Here is a 22035-nt window from a genome sequence, read left to right on the forward strand (position 1 = left end):
GGATTCACCTTACAAACAGTGAACTCCTCAGTTCATAAGCTTTTGGAAGAGATACCAGCATGGATGAAAAAAAAAAAAAAAAAAAAGTGTAGAAATATCTGAAATATAATCTATGAGGCAGCACAATGTGTTACACTGCAAAATGCACTGCCAAAGTAATTGCTTGGCCTGAGAGCCACTGGGCTTGAACGATGTATGAGGGAGAATCCCGTGCAGAACCACCCCAACTACCTCCAAGAAGACCAGAATGATTATTAAAGGCCTCCTGAACCAAGCATTAGCTTCACAGCATTTTAATTACTTCCAACCAAACACAGAGTCTTCTTAGAGCCGGATGTGCAGAAACAGAGTTCAGTGCTTTTGAAGACAACAGTAACCACTGCACAAAATGAGCGTGATTATTTTTTCAATTGGCTTTCTAAAGCCTCTTCTTATCCTTTCTCCAATCACACTCAAATCAGACAAAATGAATGCAAAGGCAATTTCAAGGAGACAGGGAGCTACAATGGAAAACTGTAACAGAGACATTATTATTCCGCTCCTCAGTCTGCACAAATCATACTAATGTATGAATCACAAACTGATGGTAATTTCCACAAGATGTAGATTTAGTTCTATCTCAGCCCATCTCCATTGCAAGCTACCTGTACCTTTTACAAAAAATATATCCAGTTTGCAAGTTGAATATTTGATCACATGTTCAAAAGCAACAAGACAATTAACTTCTGTCTGCAATGGGTCCTTTTAATCATTTGGATTTTCCAAGCAATGGAACAAACTGTATTCCATCCAGGCCTTGCAGGAACAGGCAAGAAAAATAACTTACTGTATCTTTACTAAATGCCTCCTTATTCCTGAAATTAAGTGGTACAAACCACCCTGGCATAGCATTAAGCTGTCATGCATGTTCCAAGACATTCTTCACAAAATTTGCACTTAACACCTTTTTTTGCTTTATTTTTCTAGATGAGTGGAAAGCAGGTTTAACCAGAAATCTGAAATTTGCATGTAAAGTCAGACTATGTCATAAAAACATAGCTGCAATTAATTGCCACATTGATAATTTTGTTGGTATTGCTGAAGTGATTTTCTTATGTCAGCTGTTTACATAGCAAGTGCCACAGCTCTGGTTGGATGCAATGCAACTCTTTAATGCTTTCCTATTAAACAAACACTAGGAAAACATTCTCTAAATTAGCAGAAACAAGGATTTAAGCCAACTTGGTGCTCTAATGGTCAAGTCACAATGTTGTACTATTGGCAAAATTGAGATCTCATTGAAAGCCTCAATGTCAGCCCCTCTGTTGAGCTCCACATATGCTATATGATAAAATCCATTATTTCAAAAATATTCAGAAAAAAAAAACATTTAACAAATACTTACAGGCAGTAGACAAACACACAACAACTGTATATCATTGGCAGTTCATCCAACAGCTACAAAAAGCAGAGACATCAAAACATGAAAACTGCTTTTAACTTGTGTGAGTTAATTAAGGAAAGAGAAGACTTAAGAAAATAGGACTTTTACATCTTTCCGATTTGCCCTTCTCAAATCAACTTCAGTATGAGGCAGTATCAAATTCTGTTTGACTACTGAAATGGTACTGTATTAATAAGCTAAATACACTGGATCTTTGGAATATTACATTACATTATGACCACACAACTTGGATCCTGCTCGATGCAGTCACATTCTAAACAAGCTTCTACAATACAATATACAGGCTTCTACAATAGATGCTATACAAGCTGCTTCTATATAAGCTTCACAAACTGTAATGAGATCATTGTTCCAGAACGTAAAATAAATCTTGAGACCATTAGGAAGCATCCTGAAATATGCTCAAAGGTTTACTTCCTAATTTTGGTAATTTCTGACACTGTTTTAATTCTGAGATGGCTTCCTCTGGTGATTTGTGGGTTTGTTTGTTTGTTTTTCATATTGTGACTCCCAAATAATGTCTTACTTTAAATATTTTTTATTATTTTGGAGATCAGCGTTATTTCTCCACCTCAATTTTGATGGAATTAAAACAGTTTTATCACCAGAGAGGTGATTTCTCAACAACAGGTACACATACACTCTGAATTGTGATGTATTTATCCATGAGGGGAAAACAAAAAGAAAGAAACTCACACAACTTTATAGCATTATTCTATCCTAAATTTTTTCTCAAAGAACAGCACACATTTCTGCTCATAACACAGTTGACTGATTTCCCTACGAAGGACTGAAAATCAGGAAAATGCAAAAGCAAGGGAATGCATCACCGAAGATCTCCTGCTTCTGATGTGTCATGGATCAAACACTAACACTGAGCCACCTTAGAACTGTTACTCCCACAACACAGAGGACTTTTTCCTAAGAAAAACAAGAACCAGATGCAAAGCCGTTTTGATCTATTTCCTCCATCAGGTGAAAGTTGTCGATGGCCATATTTGTACAGAAACTCCTTTCCCATTACTGTAAAGGATAGTTAGCTTGTTCACAATCTTGTTTTTCTGTATAACGATATGGCCAACCTGATTCTCTCTCCTCCATTTGGGAGCACTGGTTGAATTGCAAAGGCAAAAACCTTCTTTTAGAACTGAATATTTATATTGGAAAAACTGAACTAGTTCTTTACTGAAGATGAATTATCCAAAGCATGAACTATAAAACTTTTCCTTGGGTTTGGTCACAGAAACTTCAGGAAATATTTCATAATACAGCTAAACAGATTTAAGTCACTGAAAGGGCAGGTCTTGCTCTTCTTCAAACATACCACCAGTGCCTCTCGAGCCAGCAGCCGTTTGTCTGACCCATGGAGAGCCACTTCCAATAGGTGACCCAGCACACAGCTAAAACTGCAGGAAAAAGGTTTTAATCCCTGGATTATAGGGCCGGGGACTGCAATAGGTAACACAAAGAAAGGATTAGGAACAGTAGGCAGATGAAGCCAACAGGCATGCTAGGTGGCACTTTGCCACTGTTCATCACCGTTGTGATGTCTTAGGGAGAAAAAGAAAGAAGCAATAGCTGAATTCTGGTTGATAATAATAGTTACTGTTAATTATAAGTTCAGTGATTCTTTCACCGAGCCTGAAAAGAATTATCTGCAGGATTAATTCATTCATAGTTCTTTAAGAGCGTGAGTGATTCAAGGTCTCATAAAAGAAAGAGAGGGTAAAAAGAATGAGAAATACAATCTAGAAAATACTTTCACATTTGGACAGCTGTGTATATCCCAAAGTTCATATGCTGGCTGCTTTTCAGGGACAGAACAATAACAGCAAAGAGACTCTCAAAAGATCCTACTTAGGATTTGCCTGCAGAAGACAATGGCTTCTGTCTCAAAAGGAATTCATCCTTCCCAAAATGCTGTGACAGGATATCTGAACGCAGAAGGAACATGTATAGAAGGGAACTTTGTGAGCTGATTTAGCTGGTTAAAGAAGTATTTGGGATCCCGCAGACCACGGTTGAGCAAATAAAATAAAAAAATAAAATCGAGAAAAAGGTGGTTGCTTCAGAAAAAGAATTCTCAGGAACTGCTTTTGCGAGCAAAGCTTTCACATTTCCCTTAATTAAAGCATGTGAATTGACCATTTATAGTATTAAGATTGAAACAAATGTCAAGAAATTCTCTTCAAACGGCTGTCAAGTGCTGACTTTGAATCATAACAAGAGAGAAATTGAACAAGAAAAGACTATTTACTAGTTGAAATGTTTTTTCTATGGTGATTCATCGCTTAGTAAGCAAAGTATTATGGGCCACTTGCAGATTTAGCTTGGCTGCCAAAATAATAAGTGTACTTTAGCTCACATAAAGCCTTTTACTCCAGTGGGAAAAATGATGCAAGCCATTGCTGCTCCCCTCTCCTCTGCTTCTGTTCACCCTTTATACACCGTGGTCTGTAGGACACTTAGTTGCTCTGATGCAACACCAGAGCTACCTGATAAGCAGCAAAGTCACATGGATTTCAAAATAAAAACAAAAACTACCACTCAGTTTTTTTAAGCCTGGATCATTTTTGTGTGGTCTTGCTCACCTGCAGGAAAGAGAGCCCAAGGGAACATCATGAAGCTGCTACAGGGGAGGTTCAGATTGGATATCAAGAAAAGGTTCTTCATTGAGAGGGTGACAGGGCACTGGAACAGCCTCCCCAGGGCAGCGGTCATCACACTGAGCTTGCCAGCGTTCAAGAAGTATTTAGGCAAAGCCCCCAGGGCATATGTTCTGGTTTTTGGATGGAGCTATGTGGAGCCAGGAGTTGGACTTGATGATCCTTATGGATCCCTTCCAACTTGGAATATATGATTCTGTGAAAGAGGATCTGAAAGTCTGGTTAGGAACAAGCAGCTGTGGGAAGAGAGATGAAAAGGTGCAAGTTTTCCCACTGAGATAGGATTAACTTATACTAGCTATTAGTAGGGAGGGAGTGGGATGATGGATCCAGAAAGAAACTTTTTCCGTGCCAAAAAAAAAAAAAAAGATCAGCAAATACTTATGTGGTAGCAACAGAATGCTCCCCTGTGACTTATCTCCAGCACATGCTACAAAGTTGAAAATGAGTATTATGGAGGCGAGCATCACTACCGACTGCAATTTGGTTCAAATTCAAGACATCTAATTTTTGGTATCTCAGGTCCCATTACGATTAAAAGAAATTCAAGACTTGATTCAGTTGCCGAGGCACAGGCTATCTCAGATGCTCGGGGTCTCCACTACACCCTCTCAAGGCTGGGAAAGACAGTATGGGATCCAAGAGACCTGCACTCTTATGGGATGGCAGCTGCAAGCCAGACAGAAATTCACATGGTCTGAAATGACACACACTTTTGTTTTGGTAGACTGCTATGATTCAAGTTCAAACTACCAACGTAGAATCTGTGTTTACACAGATTTCTAGCATACAGCGTAGGTTTCTTAATTTTAAACTGAATTTCATTTCGTTCTTTGATATAAAGGCAAATTTCCTTCATTCTCTTAGACCTAAAACAGGCAAAGCTCTCTATGTCCCTTTAGAAAATAAGTAATACCAGGACACATCCTTATGCCCAGTGTCTGATTGCTGAATACCTTCTGCTTGAGAACGAGACTCTACTCAGCAGATACTGACTGCAGCATTTGTGCTACAAGTATATTGAGATCAATAGAAAATATAATAGAAGACATTAAGCTGAAAAAGATGATACAGTGAGTACCAATAGTCTATACTGCTTGCTATTAAAACACAGCTACAGGAATTTTAAAGTACCAGCGAGTAAGAAGATAGTATGATTTCCCAACAGACAAAGTGACTTCTACAAAGTAAGCAATCGATTAGAGCTCTTATTTTAGGAGTATGTACATCTATTAGTGTAAAGCATCATGTGGAATAAGACCCACGTACGAGGTACATTAACTCCTGTTACAGAAGTTTCATCTAGTCAAGAAATGGCAGTATGACTACATAATGAGAAACACAGTGAGTCACTGTGACTTATCAATACTTACTTGCATTTCATACTTCAGGGTCATGTGGAAGCACCAAGATCCCAATCCCACAGCTGAAAACACCAAAGCCATGGTTAGAATACAAGTCTATGTTGAAAACATTTTGGGTGCATTAACTTAAACTTACCAAAAAAAAAAAAAAAAAGCCATGAGCATCCTATCTTGGGGACACAAACTCAGTTTTCCATGGCTGCCCACTTTATATTGTCAATTTTTTTTTTTTTTTTTTTGTGGGAGGGGAGGAAGGTTTCCCTGTCTCCTACTATCTAGTGTGATTTCACTTGAGATTAGGAGTGGAGGGAACCCAGAATGAATGGAATAACATTATTGCAGTTTTCTTTTTAGAACATTAAGACTTAACTTTGTCAGTCTTACAATGCAAAGCATCATTCTAACATGGTTATCCTAAAAGTCAGCAATATTTCTGCTTATCATCTAGTTTTAAAGGTAAATTTTACAAGTAGCTTTTGGCCAGTTATGAAGGCACAACTGTTACTAGAACTCAGAATCAGAAATTCAAAGTACACAATCACTATTCATTCTGTGAAACGTGAGCACCATCTCCTAGCTTCCTTCTTGCAAGCTAATCCTTCTATGTGATCCATTTTATTTATTTGAAATACTTTAAATTCTGAATTTACTTATGAAATTAATTTATGAGATCTATGCTTTGTTTATACCAAGTTCTTAGCAGTTAAACAAGGACAATGTTTCTTGTAAGCTAGATTTCATTATTTAGAGCAAAGCCAGTAGAGTATTTAATCTATCCTTCACTGCTTTGGAACATGAATAATTAAATACTCTCATTAAGCACCAGCTCATTTTTATTTTGGAAGAGTAACTACATTAATGTGATGTCCTGTCTTCCTTCACGAAATGAAGCTTTACCTCAGCCAGTTTCAGAGAAAGCCAACTATTTTGAACACTGGGTAGTGCTGCTGTGCAGCCTTTGCTGCAAGAATATACAACCTTCTTTTCTGCACCCACCAGCTTGGCTTCACCGAGGCATATACAAACAGCACTTTTTATACAGGATTTCCAAGGCAGCTGATAGACACGCCTGGAGATGTTTCTTTAGATGCTTTTACACTGGAATTGTGATTATATGTACTCGAAATACCAAAGCACCTTGCTATACTGAAACACAGAACTGTAACAGAGCTACACTGCCAAACTCTTCAAGTTCATATATATATATATATATGCACTCTGTAACTTACAATGGACTTCTGATTACATTGCTTGACTTTTGAAAACTCCTTCTGAACAATAGGCAACCACTTCATGGGATTTTAATGAGAAACTCTCACAGCTGTATTTCTGTATATGCAGAATAGATTACAACTATTAATCACTCTGAAGAAAAAGCACATTCAGATCGTAATTAAAACAGTGCCACCCATTACTGTGGCTGTCATGCTGATTTCAGTATCTTCATGATACAATCCATTAAAAATTGTAACTATAATTTTCAAATATGGACAAAACCATTGCGTAACAAATTGCTACTCGTTTTAAATTAACAAAATATGTTATTAGGTTTCTCGTTTGTTTTTGTTGTCATTTTTTAAATGTTATTGAGGCTATAAATCTCAACAGTTTGTTACTAAACACACTCCACCCCTTCCTCCTACATGATTAGAAGCAGTTATTTCAAGATTATTTTTCCTATTCAGTCTTTATAAGCATCACCAAATGCCACAGCTAATACTGTTGCAAGTCATTAATCCCAGGACTATAATTAATTTCTAGAAACAGTTATCAGAATACTGTTGTTTCTGTGTAGTGATCACACTGTTCCTTCTTCATTCAAGGCCAGGCTGGATGTGGCTCTGGGCAGCTTGGTCTGGTGGTTGGTGACTCTGCACATAGCAGGGGAATGGAATTAGGCGGTCATTGTGGTCCTTTTCAACCCAGGCCATTCTATGATTCTATGAATTCTTCAATAGTTTGAGGAAAAATTAGATCTGCCACATAAGCAGTGGTAATTCATGTTGATGTTAGACTATCCATCAGCATTAAGAATTATTCTTTAATCATAAACCTGAAGTGTCTACAGGAAAAGCAACAGATTAGGATCACCTAGATGTGGTATGAATTTAAACTCCACAGATCCTACACAAGAACGCTGTAAAGGGTGGGATGAAATTTAGCTCTAGTTGCTAGCACCTTTATTTAGGTATTTACTTGGTATCAAAGCTTCCACTAAAGACAATGTCATTATAAGAGTGATTCAGCTGGCCAACAATACCGTACCACAAACAGTCAAAGAATGAAAGATGAAAAAGCAGAATTAAATGAATTATTTTTGAGTTATTTTGTTTTCTACACTCAGTAGTGGTTTCCCTCCTCCGCCTCAGACAGGAGTGACCTTGGCTACTCCCACAGTACAGCTCTACCAGTGAACTCAAGCACAGCTGGGTCAGTTCCCAGACACCATAATGCAAGTGTCTGTGCTAGAGAATGGTTAGAACAGTCTGTGGCATGAGCCTGGCCTGTTCCAACTAGCACTTTCCCCAGCAGTTCCCAGCACATCCCAGCAGCCAGAAGAGCCCCAAGCTTGTGCTTTGTATTTGATATTTGTATGCAGTCACCCTCTTTTGGAGGCTGAGATAACAGACAGACCGTTCCACAGTGTTTGGCTTCAGCATGCAGGAACTTTCCCAAGCACATCTGATTTACAAACACAGCCTCTGCAGCATCTCCTTGGCTCTTAGGTAAAAATAAGGGAATTAATTTGGGGTGAAGGGCTTCTAACAACTATTATCGCAGATGCAGAGTTTCAGTGGAAACAGAAATACATATATTTAAATCAAGATCCATCTAGAACATAAAACATTTGGAAATCACACTTCCCCATAAGAAGAGAAAATATCATGTGGTAAAACCCAATAAAATACCACAGCATCAAAATGAGCCACCCAAAACCAACTGCTTCGGGGTAATGACAGTCTGAGCTCTTCTACCTGCTTTACGAGAAGCACAATGCTAAAGCAACTGCTTAAGAACAATCTCAGTAATTTTAGATTGACTGATAAATAGTTCTCACTAAAAATCTTATCCTTTTTCTATTGAGTTCATTGACAATATGCCCTTTGAGCTGAAGTGCAGCAGAAACAAAGGCTGAGAACAGTGTGCTGTATCTCAAAACACTTGTTGTAAAGTGCAACCCAGTTTTAGCACCAGTATGAACAAGGAATTTATTTAAATAGTTATTCAGAAATCCCCATTCTTGTCGAGCCAAGTTGGGATCTTAGCACGTATGTGAAATGAACAGTCCTCCCCGAATTCAATACGCACTGGGTTCAAAGAGGAAATAGATGTCAGCAGCACAAATTGTAGGGTATAAAGTAAAGCACTGAACACAGCGTGGTGAAACAAAGGACCTGACAATCAGCTAAATGTCTGGAAGCATCCAAAAGGAGCAGCTGATTTGGATCAAAATAACGTCTAGAAACAACACTTACATTCTCAAATGCTAACAGATTTCATTTCAACGTCCGCTTTGACAGCTGTCTATTAGCTTCTTGTAAGATATCAGTAATGATTCAATGCTCCCTCCCACCCCCATATCATCATAGCAGAACTGTGAAAGACTTTCTACTTTGACAAAATGACCCACTGACAGCAGAGCTCCTAACTGGTGGTGTTTTCAATGAAGCAGGATGCCTCAAGTGAAACCAGCATTTTCATGTTAAATTCAACGCTCCTTTATGGATTAAGTCTATATTTGAGATAAATTACTGACAGAATGAAATCTGTTCATAAATAAAACCATTTTCAGGAAAAGTACTCTCTGGCACTTTCTAACAAAAAGACATTTCTGTACACCTACTCTCTCTGTGTCAGTATGTTTTTCATTCAGTCACATGCAGAGATAGAATGCCAATGTTCTTGGCACATTTCAACTACATCTAAAATTCTGTTTCTCTTCTCATTTGCTGCTTTTTTTCTTCTGTAGTAGAACAGATGTTAAGAAGCTTGTGATTCCACACCATTCTGCTCTTGTTTTTCCACCAAGAAGTGATAAAACTGTCTACATTCTTTTACATCTCCCAACTGCTGCAAAACAGCCCAGCATTATGAATACCGAAATGGAGACAAAACAGAAGAGAAACATACTGGATCACACACAATGACCTGTAATGTGAGGTTCTAACATAAGAAACGAAAGTCGAGTCATGCAAGCATTATCACTGCAGACAACATTCAAAGGCTTCTTCTCCCCAGTCACAGATGAGCCCTGCTGGAAGTCAGGACTGCCCTGCAGCAATGCTGCCAAGTATGCAGGCTGAGCTCCCCTTCATGAACACCAGAAACAGCAAGAAGATGAAAGACTATGGTGTTTATTAAGACAGACTCTTTTACCACATTCACTGCTATATGATAAATGCCAGTTCAGAGCTGGAAATCCCTCTAGCAGTCTTGGTGTGACATGCTGATGTTCTGGTCAAACAATGGCACAATTTGTCCATCATAAAACAGCTACAATTTATAGCAAATAGTGAGGTTCAATGCAGTTCTACCGTTTTTCAGTTTAGAAGGAAATCTTTTAGAAGGAACTAATCTTTCAGTTTAGTACAGGATACTTTGATTCAAGAACAAGGGAAGAGTCAACTTTAGAAAAGCTGAAGGAAGGGAAGCCATCCAGAGAGACCTGGACAGGCTTGAAATGTGGACCGGTGGGATTCAAGTGGGGTTTAGCAAAGCTAAACCCATGGTGCTGCACTTGGGTCCAAGCAATCTCAGATATGTGTATGGACAGGGAAAAGAACTCACTGAGAGCAATCTTGTGGAGAAGGACTTAAGGGTGCTGGTAGAGGAAAAGCTGGATATGAGCCAGCAGTGTGTGCTTGCAGCCCAGAAAGCCATCAGTATCCTGGGCTGCATCAACTGAGGGGTAGCAGCAGGGTGAGGGAGGGGATTGTCCCCCTCTGCCCTTGTGAGGCCCCATCTGGTGTACTGCATCCAGGTCTGTGGCTTCTAGCACAAGAAGGATGCAGAGTTGTTGGGAGTGGGTCCAGAGGAGGGCCATGAAAGTGCTCAGAGGGCTGCAGCACCTCTCCTATGAAGAACAGCTGAGGGAATTAAGCTTGTTCAGCCTGGAGAAGACAAGACTTTGAGGAGACTTCAGTGTGGCCTTCCAGTACATGAGGGGAGCTTATAAACAGGAAGAAAATTGACTTCTTACACTGTCTGATACCAATGGGACAAGGAGGAATGGTTTTAAAGTAAAATAGGGGAGATTTAGATTAGATGGTAGGAAAAAATTCTTTACTCAGAGTGCGGTAAGGCCCTGACACTGCTGTCCAGAGAGATGTGGGTGCCCCATCCCTGAAGATGCTCAAGGCCAGGCTGGATGAGACCCTGGGCAGCCTGAGCTGGTGGGGGCAACCAGACAGTGGCAGTGGTTAAAACTCAATGATCACTAAGATTCCTTTCAAACCAAGTCATTCTGTGATTCAAATGCTTACACACACTTTCATTTTCTCTCTGGCCTTCAGAAGCTCCTTCCACCAGAGTATTTTAAACTGAGACAAAAAACGAACGGTTACTCAAAACTCTAGAACACCCACATATGGCTATTTGGAAAGTTCTTAGGAGCTTCCACGGTTATATATTTTGCTGCCTATATTTCACACATATTAGCAAAGCTGAACTAGGTCTCCAAGTAACTGAAAAACCCTAAGTTGTACCTCATGCACATAACAGCTTCATTGGCATCACAAATACACTTAGCATATGGTTGTCTGCTTTCTGACAATGTTTATCTAAATACATATGCACGCCAGTTTTAAATGTAACATTTGCAATAAACAAGTGTCTTAGCACTGAGAAGACTGGGAAAGTCTGCCTCCCCAGAGAAGGGAGCTACAGCAAACAGATTTGTGAAATCCACTTCTAGAGACCCTACTGCCAAGTCTGAATGGTCTTAAAACATCTTTCCTCAGAAGGAATGTGATTAGTAGCTGCATAACTGAAAATTTAAAGGAATATGTTTATTTTCTGTATTTTGTTATTACAGGAAAAGACAGACTGCAGTGAAGTCCACTGATACACCAAGGTCCCTTTTTTTTTTCCCCCCCCCATCCTTGCAGAACTTCCCAAATACAACAGCAGTTAGGTTGTTGGGGCCAAACAAGAATTAAAAGCCAATTCCAATTCATGAAAGAATGCTCTTTCAATTCCTTTAAGACCTTGCCTGTTCCTATGAAATACCAATATTATTTAGAAACGACAAAATTCACACTATTGTGCCATTCAGCTTATGAAATTAGCACCACCTATGAGACCTTCTGCACGAAAACATCACAGAGTTTGTTAGTACACTCTAATTTCATACTCTTGGTTGTGCCAGGACTTGATGATCTTTAAGGTCTTCTCCGACCTGAGCATGTCTATGATTCTAAAAGGCATTTTCCTGTAAACATAAACCTAAATGTGGTTGAACTGTTATAGTTTCATACAGTATTTGGATTCCATGACTTGGTTTATTAATATTTGGATATAGGTCACTGATCTTTAATTATAAAGGCAGCCAGAAGCACAAATTAACTTTTACACATACCTGTAAGACATAAATAGGCAGCTAAATACCGCTTTTCAAGGCCATCTTTATAGGTCCGAATCGCACCATAGATTGGAGGTAGAATGAAAATCAGGTTACTCACTGTGTTCCCTGTAGGACAGAAGCAAAAGCAGAGATTTAGCTTTGGGTACTAACACTTTCAATATACAAAGCTGCTTCAACAGTTGTCACCCAGGAAGCTGCATCTTTTTGAAACAGTTTTCTGCTTAAACATAACGAACACAAACTCTGGCACAGCATAGTTAACCATTTCAAGACTGTTTTCACTCTGTTGTCATTTTCCATACTAAGAGAATACTAAATTAACTGAAAAGGTTGGCTTAGATGATGATAGGCTTCCTTGATTGCATGGAACACGAATTCAAACCCAAGTCCTTCAGGAGATAAAATCCCCAAATAGCTCAAGCTAGGTATTCTACGAGCTGTTTGTTTTCTCTTCTGCCCTTACAGTTCTCCCCATTACGCTCCCTTCTGATACCTTAAGGTCAGTGAGTGACTCATTCCTAAATTAACAAGTTCAATCTCCACTATTTGTGTACAATCACTACATCACAAATCACAACACGATCAAAGATTGCAAGAGGGTTCAATCAGGAACAGCAAAGAGTTAAGAGCAAGAGGGTATGAATAGGAATAGCAAAAAAGTTAGAAGCCACTAACAATCAGCATGATAGGCAACTGTCAAAGCTTATCAGAAGCTGGAGCTTCAGCAAGTTGTTGCTGCTCTCCATCCCTCCTGCTGAAGCTGGGATGCAACACAAAGGAATGACGCATGTGCTGCAGAGATCAGAGACAGCACGAACAAGCACAGAGCCCAGCTCTCATACCAGGGGGCAGGACAGCCTTCCCAGCACTGGGGAAGATGAAGAAACCTTCCCTCTTCTTTTATTTCTTATGACTACTTAGCCATCCTCATTTAGACATGTTTTCAAACTGTCCTGGCTGTTGGAAACGTGCAACAAAATGGTGAGAAGTACAAGTGAAGCAAAAGGAAATAGCACATTTCTCAGCAGAGAGAATTCAGATTTTGACCCCAACCACAAATCAAAGTTTTAAGGAGAAAGGTTTTGCAAGGGGAATGAAATGACATGCAATTTAGGCAAGAGCAGATAGAAAAGAAGACAGAACCTTGCTCACATAAATTAAGCTGCAAAATTTCGCATGCCAGCAGTTAAATGCAGATAGCCAAAAGTGAAGTCTGATTTCCAAAGATCTCAATAACAGCAAGCACGATGTATGAAGATAACAAGAGGCCAGAAATCAAAACAGCTCTGCAAATACACACAAGCTTGAACCAATATAACAGGCCTTTTGGATGCCTTGTATCTCTGGGGAATCATTAACCTATCAGCACGTTCCTACAGTGATGCAGGAGACCAGGTTTGGAAGAAACCCGCTGAAAATGCAGCATTGTGTGGTACACCACCATCACCATTACCCACAAATCAGGCAGAGATGTCATCTAGCCTCAGAAAATAGAGCAAAGGCTACACAGTCTGGATAGCAAATCTCCTGCTTTCCAAAGGAGCTGTCAAATACATCCATCTAACAGAGATGTTGTTAGAATTCATGTGAATATCGTTGTTAAAGGTCACTTTAGGATGAAATTGTCAAAAACCTGGCAAAAATTCAAATATGCAAGTGCTGAATAAAAGAAATACCACATTGTTTATCCATAGATGGGAAGGCACGTGACCTTCAAAGCCATCTGCAGTAGGATAACAAACTGCTAATGGATACAGGAAGACAGAAAAGAGATTCTTCCGTAGGAAAACAAAGGCTCCAACACTTCCTGTAAAGTTATAATTACGTTAAATTATTGAAAATTTATGAGCATTTAATTTAAGACCATCCTGCTGGGATAGGAAATGCTGCACATCTAATGTAGCTGCAGATTTCTGACACTCCTCCTGGGCAGTTTTTGGCCCATATTATTCAGAATGTTTATAGCATGGATTTAGCAAGCCTATTTGGGAAACATTTATTGAAAATTGTGCTGTTTTGTTTTTAAATAAAGGAAATAGGAGCAGGGGAGCAATGGAGTTCTATAGCATGCTGCTGGCAAAATTACTTATTTCAAGAACCAAAACAAGGCATTTATTCAACATACTGTCCCCAGGAGTAGGTTTCATAAAAGTTGTGTTCATTTTTTCAGGATTATCCTTGTATAGAATAGCTCACCAATTCATTAAAAAGGATTTTCACTAATTCCCTCAAAAGTGGCAGTGGGACATGCACAGAAATTAGCAAACAATCTCAAAAAAGAAAAAGACGACAAGTAATTGCAGCCTCATTGCTTGGAAGGTAATTAACAGAGGACTGACTGAAACAAGTTTTAAAGGAAACAGATACTGAAGTTGAAAATGGGAAAAGTATACTGTATATATATACACATAAAACCAGGCTCCACAAACACAGCATGGGAAATGCCATCGATAAAAGGGAGCTATTTGAAATAAAGGATAAGACTGAGAAATGAATAAACAGATATAAACTAACCTTAGATAAATGCATGCTAGAAGGTAGAAAATATCTTTCAAATGAGGAGGAATCATTTATGAATTATTTTCCAATGGTAATGGGCTGTCTGCTGCTTTAGGGTGAAGCTCAGTCAGCTCCAACATTGGAGTTATGTGATATGGTGGCCTACGACCATGAGGATTATACCTGTTATCAGGTCAAGCAGGAGTTTAACTTCTAACCACGTTAACTGGCAGACTGGATGACCAACCTTGCCAAATTTGTTTTCAAGACTACTGTAGCGCAAAGCATTGTTTCAGAGGATGATTTTATTCCTTGGGAGAACACCATACTGTACTAAAACAAAATCTGATCATTTCAACAAGCCTTTGTCTCCAGGAAGGACAACTCTATCTGTGTTTCACCACAGCTGCACTCTATTATACAAACAGAGCAGCAAAACTAGTCTTTTTTTTTCCCCCCCATGCATGTACAGTCATCTTTGGACCTTTAAAAATATACTTATGGTATCATAAATGCATGAAGATCTGTACAGAGACCAAAATTACATGGTTTACATCAAAATTACAAACAAAACTTCAAGAGGAAATAGCATTTACAGGCAAACATGGGCGCAATATACTCTTATCTGAAGAGTTTGGTATAGCTAAGGTACACAAACCTGAAGGACCCTACTTTCATAAGCTTTCGGTTTTCCCCAAGATGTAGTCACTTCTGTGTTAGAAAGTTATTTCTACAATAAACGTGGATGAGAAGTTACAAGGATAAACCATGTGAAGTTGCAAATATATCAAGCATGGTCAGAAAAAGTACTTTGCAGGATGCAGGAACATAGCACAAAGAGAGAAAATAGGAATGTTTTCATTGCAGGAAGAGAAGTGGTATTTAAAAAGAGGCCAAAATTATCATCTTCTGCTTTTGGCAAGGTGACCTACACGGTTTACAGTGTTAAGAGATCCTTTCTCCTGTGTTTGTACACAGAATAAGTTAAGATTTACCAACTGTAAGGACCTTTTCAAATGTTAAGACGTTCGCCTTCCTGCTCTCCATCTGGCTGTCTCACACTCAAAGGAAGACTTTTGAATTCAATATGGTTTCTGCAAGACTCAAACCAACAACAAAAATAACTATTACCTTCAGATAGCAAAGAAGAACATTATTTTTTTCCAGGTTGAGATGTCAATTAAATATTAAAAGCTTATAAGAATCATATATTCATTACAGGCTTTCAACCTATCCTAAAAAGCAACAGCAGCTCACTGTGAAACACAAGAAAGAGAAGTAGCTGCTATGTTCTCAAATATACACACCCCTAGCTCCTATAAAGTCAATGTGTCTTGTGTGATTAGAAAACAAACAAGATTTTGAGGCAAAAATAATCTATTCCATTGTGTGCATGTCATGCTGCACAGCACAATTTTAATGCAGTACCTGGATCACATAGCTGTTCCTTTTTTCCCATTAATGGATAAAAAAAACAAAAATAATTTAAAAAAAAAAACAAAGCCTGTCAGATGGCCTCATGATACATTCAGAACTTGAATCATCCTTTTAGCTGCTTTCAGATACAGGGAGGTCTATCTTACAGTTTTTGTTTTTGGAAGCATCTCAAGCAGCTCTGGTGCAAAGCATGGCTCTTTATCTGAAGGCACAGCCACCTATCATGGAAATATCCTCTCCTTAAGAAAGGCTCTTCATGGAAGGATTTCTAGAGATAGAAAACCAAAGAAACCCAGGTTAACAGTGTAACAAGGCATAAGAAGAGTAGTCCCAGCTGCAGCAGGCGAGGTGAGACTAAAAACGACAAAAAGGTGTTCAAATCTGAATTCCAAACTGGAGAAGTAGGCAGCCTAACAACTTAAACACAATGGAGGATTCTAGAGTATCTCCTTACCAGAATCTCAGTCAAATCCAATATGGGAGTCCTTGCTAAAACAGAAGTGCTTCACAGCTCACCTACCACGGCATTGTAAGCAGTCAGCAAAGGAATTAATCTGAAGAAAATCCAGCAAGTTTCTGTACAGTACATGTTATATATTATCAGTGAATAATAACAACTAACTCAGAGCCCAGAAGAAGTTTGCATCACTGATTTTTATTAAACAAAATCCAGCATTTCATAATTGCTGAGAAAACCCAACTACACAGGATCAGCTGGTTTGGCTACTACCTTCAATCCTGAGCTGCTCTCACTTAAGTTAGCACCAGGAGGGCTGTCTAGCAATTAGATTTCAACTTCCACCAGCCATTTTTAATATCTTCCACTTCAAAGTCCACAATAACAGCACTTCAGAGCACCAGGAAATGAAAACTCCTGTCTCCGTTTGATATTTCAGAAGGACCTTGAGGGGAGAAAAGCGAGTCATCCTGACGGGAATTCTGCCAGTAGGTGATTACTGAGCTCCCTACTTGCTAATGTGCATGAAAGATCGATGTCAGCTTCCTGTTATTCAGAGAAGCACAACGCAGTGACTCCAGGCTGGAGCACCAGACCAATACTGACCTTAAGGAAAAAGAGAAGGTACTTTTTAAACGACTGATTCTTACCTCTTGCAATTCAGGTCTCCTTTCCATATGCTAAGGAAGTCTTGATGTCCTTTACGTGGACATTAACTGAAGCTACTACTTGGAGTAATTCAGCTGCAACTTACATTAGTCATCACAGTTCAAATGACAACATGGGAAAAACACTCAAGGAAACTCAAGCAATGTGACTACTGAACTGTATAAGCTGCGTATGAAAACTTACTCAAGAATCATGAAAATTGGTCCAGATGCAATACAAACTAATGGGTTATTACAGGGACTGATCTCCCTAAGCTGTTCCTTTTTTTTTTTTTTTTAATTTAGAAACCTAAAGACCAGGCTATTATAAATAGTAAGAATTATAACATTTAAAGGTCAATAGAACACCACAGGAAACTGTGATAGATTAAGCAGATTGGAAAGGAATACTCTATTAATCCAGCTATGTACAGGTTTAGGCAAATAAGAGATGTACCTTAGCATAATATTATGGGAAAATCTGAGAGGGACAAGTCAGAAGGGGCTCAGATAAGAGCAACCAGGAGTACTACAAAGGAAAACAGGTGGCCAGCTAAGAGGTTTTGTGCTTGAAGTCAGCATCCCAGACCTGTGCTTTGACCTCTCTTGGCTGCTTCTGCCTGGCTGGGTCTTCAGTTCTCTGGATCCTTAAATACACACTGGTATCCTTCAAACAAACTGCACAGGTAAACCACTCCAGCGATTCAGTGGATCAGGGAGGGGTAATGAGGTAATTTTAAGGAGAAAAAAAAAAAAAAAAAGATTAATTATTAACAACACAATTTGATTTTTATCTCCAGTGCTTTTATAAGCAGTTCCAACATGCTGCATCAAGCAAGAAGTGCTGACTTACAGCTTTATGCATTTCATATCCCAGCTGCAGAACTCACTCCCTTGGCATTCAGTGTACCCATTCAGCCAATATTTCTGTAGATGTTTCTACTCCAATTACAGTATTGCATGACACGTTTGTGTTCTTCAAAACAACCAACGTGTAGAAGGTAATTAGAAGAGAAAGCTCTCAATGCTGCTGACTAACAGAGCTGGCGTGAGCAAGCTCAGTTCAAACCTGTACAGTGTGGGTGTATTTTCTAATGCACAAACCTCTCCTTGGTATGCCTCTCTACAGAAGCACTTGTTATTAAACTGCTTCTGAATTGCTCTGGGTTACAATTAAGTTATCCTTTTCCTGACTCTCACCTCTATGAAAATCGCTTTGTAATGTGTAATAAAATCACTAAAAAATTAGAACCTAACAGGAGACTGTTCCAGCACTGATCTTATTTCTTATGCTGTTCTAAAAATAAATGCATGAAAGCGAATTTTAAAATAACTCCATACATTTCTTCATTAGAAACTGATAGCTGCACAACCACGTAAAATAAAGCAGATTTCAACTTAGATGGTGAAACATCCATTGCTGGACTAAGCAGCTTTTGCTTTTCCCTCTCAAAAGCAAAAACATATTCATTACCTATTTAGTTTCTATTATTGCAGTGTCTGAACCACCCCAGTCTTCTGTGTATTTATCCTTAACACCCCTGCAAGAGGAAGACAGGTTAGAAGAGAGTATGTCCAGCTACCCTTATCTAACACGGTAACTGACTTACCCACATCACCTCTTCTAATTATAGTTTCAAAATATGTAAAAGTAAGAACTGTAGTTCTTTAGTTACCAGTTCTTACAGCATTCAGAGTAATGGAGTTCTCCTCCTACTGGAATTCTAAAAGAATATAACAAAATGAAGGAAAAGCACCTGACAGCCCCAAACGTGGACGTGTGGTTCTTCTGAGGGTGTGAGTTGAGAGCTTGAAGGACAGGGGATGTTCTCAGCATCTCCTCTGTATGGGATGAAACCAGCTGTGGGAAGAGCATCTGCCCAGGACATCAATGTGATATCTTACTTTGGGATTCCAGAGCAGAGATAGTCCTTATGTCACTTCAAGGGCACTTTTCCCAAGGATAGAAGGGAGATACACAGCAGGGCTGCTGTGGGCTTGGACTATCCTCCTAAATCCGTAATTCCTCACTACTGAAGGCCAGTTTTGCTAATTATCTTCCTATGGCTTTAACCATGCCTATCACATCTAGGCCTGCCTACAATACGAAGTATTCTGAAGCATTAATAAATATTTTGGGGGTTCAGAGGAGAGTATTATACTATCCGTAACAGTATTTGAGAAAGAAACTAAAGTGCCAGAATACATCCTTGACTATTTTCTTGAGTTTGCAAGAAGTCTGAACAAACAGGACAGTGAACATCTCCTTACCACTGTACTTTATTTCCAATCCAAGACATCCACAACTAACTAGACTTCATTTTCATTACCAATAGTTGATATGCCATCTTTGAACATTGCTTTTCCAGAATATAGGAAACCTCGTGGAAAAGAAAACATCATTTCCCTGATAAATGTGCACCTAAGACGCAACCAAACCAATCAGTTGGAAGTACACCTGGAAGGATTTTGCAAGTAAATCTGAAGTTAAAACAGTTAACATAGGCACATCATTTGAAATATCAATCTAGAAAGCACACTGAAAGCAAGTACCTACAGCTGGAAAATGCAATCAAAGTGTAAAGAGATTAGGCTAAGATGATGTAAAGTTTGAATATTACATGTGATAAGCTCATTGCTGAAGGGCAGATTTGCTGCTATTACAGCCTTTACTGGAAACAAAATAAAATGTATTTGAAATGTTATTTTAAGACAAACTGATGTCAGGCTGCCAAGAAGCAACCAAGAAGGGCAAGCTTACTCTCGAGCCAATGTTAAAACTGAAGTGATTATGATGATGTTTGTTACAGGGATCATCCATTTAATTTGATTTTCATCAGACTTAACTCCTTCTAGTTCACCTTTCCTCTCCTACACTGGGATCAGTGTATAGCTTCACATTTAGTGCCTGCATCAACTCCTCTAAGCCTGAGACTCCCTGAAGCACAGAAGCACAGCTTCTGGCAGCTGACGTTGAGTTAGCAGAGTACATCCAGCTCAGCATCCTCTATCCTTACTCCAGATGCAGTGCCTTCAGGCACAGTATCCTATGGGTATGGTCTCAGAGGCTTTGGCAGCTCCTTCCCAGGCACCGTGCAGTGAAGCATGAGAGCTCAGCATGGGGGCAGCCCAATACACTCACTGAGAGGTGAGCAGCAGAAAAGAACACGGATCAGTGCTTTTTTCAAGATATCTGCAGCATTAACTTTAGAAAGCTTTCATCAAAATCCAAACTCTCTTGCTTTCCTGCCTTCCTTTCATTATGGATTTCTCATGGGTGTCCAGAATGATAAAGCTAGAAGTCTCTCCTACTGATGATTCATCTCACACGGATGATAGGAAAATGAAAGGGAAGATGGGGTGTGATAAATGTAAAACAGAGCACATTGAGATGATGAACCAGTAGTGACTACAGCCTGAATCAGACACACATCAGCCACCACAACATCAGTTGATGACTTTTTCTCTCTCATCAGCAAACTAATAGAAACCCCCATCCAGAATTAACTGCCATTAACTTGCAGCACCACCTTAAGAACTGTATGGCTGCCAACAAAATGATCACAGAATCACAGAATAATCAAGGTTGGAAAAGACCTTCAAGATCATCCAGTCCAACCATCCACCTGTCACCAACAGTACTCACTAAACCATGTCCCTCAACACAAAATCCAAACGTATGAGATAGAGAAAACAATAAAAACAACCATCTGATCTCTGAAATGACTGACTCTTATTACTCTTACTCACTTCTAGACATCCAACTTTACTTCTTTTAGGTAGGCATTCCTCTTCTAAGTATGCCACATTTAAAGTCTTTCTAACAGTTTGTAATTAAGGTGACAACCTCCAGCAAGGACTTCTGTACCTCATTCACTGACCCAACATTTGAAGGCTGTGTCTCCCCCGGTCTGCTATTTCTAACTCCTCTTATTTGTCATTTCAACACAACTTGCATGTTCTGACTTGAAAAATTGAAGTAGTTGCCTATTAGCCCACAAATGTTGGCAAAAGCTATTTAACAAGTTCTTTACTGTGAGAGTGGCGAGGTGCTGGAACAGCTGCCCAGAGAGGCTGTGGATGTCCCGTCCATCCCTGGAGGTGTTCAGGGCCAAGTTGGATGGGGTCCTGGGCAGCCTGGTCTGGTATTAAATGTGGAGGTTGGTGGCCCTGTCTGTGGCAGGGGGTTGGAGATCCATGATTCTTGAGGTCCCTCAAGCCATTCTATCATTCTATCTATGTGAAAATGAAGATTCTTCTCCATAAAGACAGTAAGGTTGAAGTTTAAATTCAACAATCTCACAACCTAAACCAAATATGGGAAGAGAGAATGCAGTGCATTGAAAAATAAAACTTCACACACTGTCTTTGTTTAATGCAGTAGCTACATAAATACAATTCATGTGTTAGCTGGTAGACATTTGGGCAGGAGGAAGCTCTACTGTGCAAAGATAAGCAAACTGAACACAAAATGAACCAAGTTCCCAGCACAACTGCTTGCTCAAAGACTGGCAGAGGAAACTTTCAGAGGACAGCTCTGAGACAAATGCAGAAGTACAGTAAAAGCGGAAGAAAACATAAATTAACACAAAAGACATATGGAAATCACTGTGGGAAAGTTCAAGGACAAAAAAAATGAATAGAAGACCTCACAGCGGGATATGTTTAGGAAAAGGAAATATTTCTCTACAGCCTACAACAGAAAAGAGGAAAAAATACAGGCTAATTTAAGTGGGATGGACTCAATTTTAGCATTTGAGTATTGTGCTCACGTTGGACATCATATGGAAGACAGTATCACAGGAAGATAAACTTGGGCCTTAAAAGAATTAACAGCCATCAAGTCCCAAACGCCTGAGTGAAAAACAACTGTGATATCACAGACCACAAAGCCATAGCAGCTTGGTTAAGTGAAGGAAAACAACATCTGCTGGATGA

At 39.3% G+C, this 22035-nt stretch overlaps 1 protein-coding gene across 1 annotated transcript in view; it reads right to left on the reverse strand.

The window, feature by feature from the left end:
* Positions 1-22035, reverse strand: part of ACER3 (alkaline ceramidase 3) — a 56612-nt gene that overhangs the window by 26343 nt on the left and 8234 nt on the right. The window contains exons 2-4 of the mRNA XM_085216487.1: positions 12052-12162; positions 5484-5536; positions 1385-1437 (exon numbers count right to left, since the gene is read on the reverse strand). Coding sequence (XP_085072613.1) covers positions 1385-1437; positions 5484-5536; positions 12052-12162 — 217 coding nt within the window. The remainder of the gene's footprint in view (positions 1-1384; positions 1438-5483; positions 5537-12051; positions 12163-22035) is intronic.

The sequence above is a fragment of the Meleagris gallopavo genome, chromosome 1 (assembly GCF_905368555.1).
Source record: "Meleagris gallopavo chromosome 1, MGAL_WU_HG_1.1, whole genome shotgun sequence".
Lineage (NCBI taxonomy): Eukaryota > Metazoa > Chordata > Aves > Galliformes > Phasianidae > Meleagris > Meleagris gallopavo.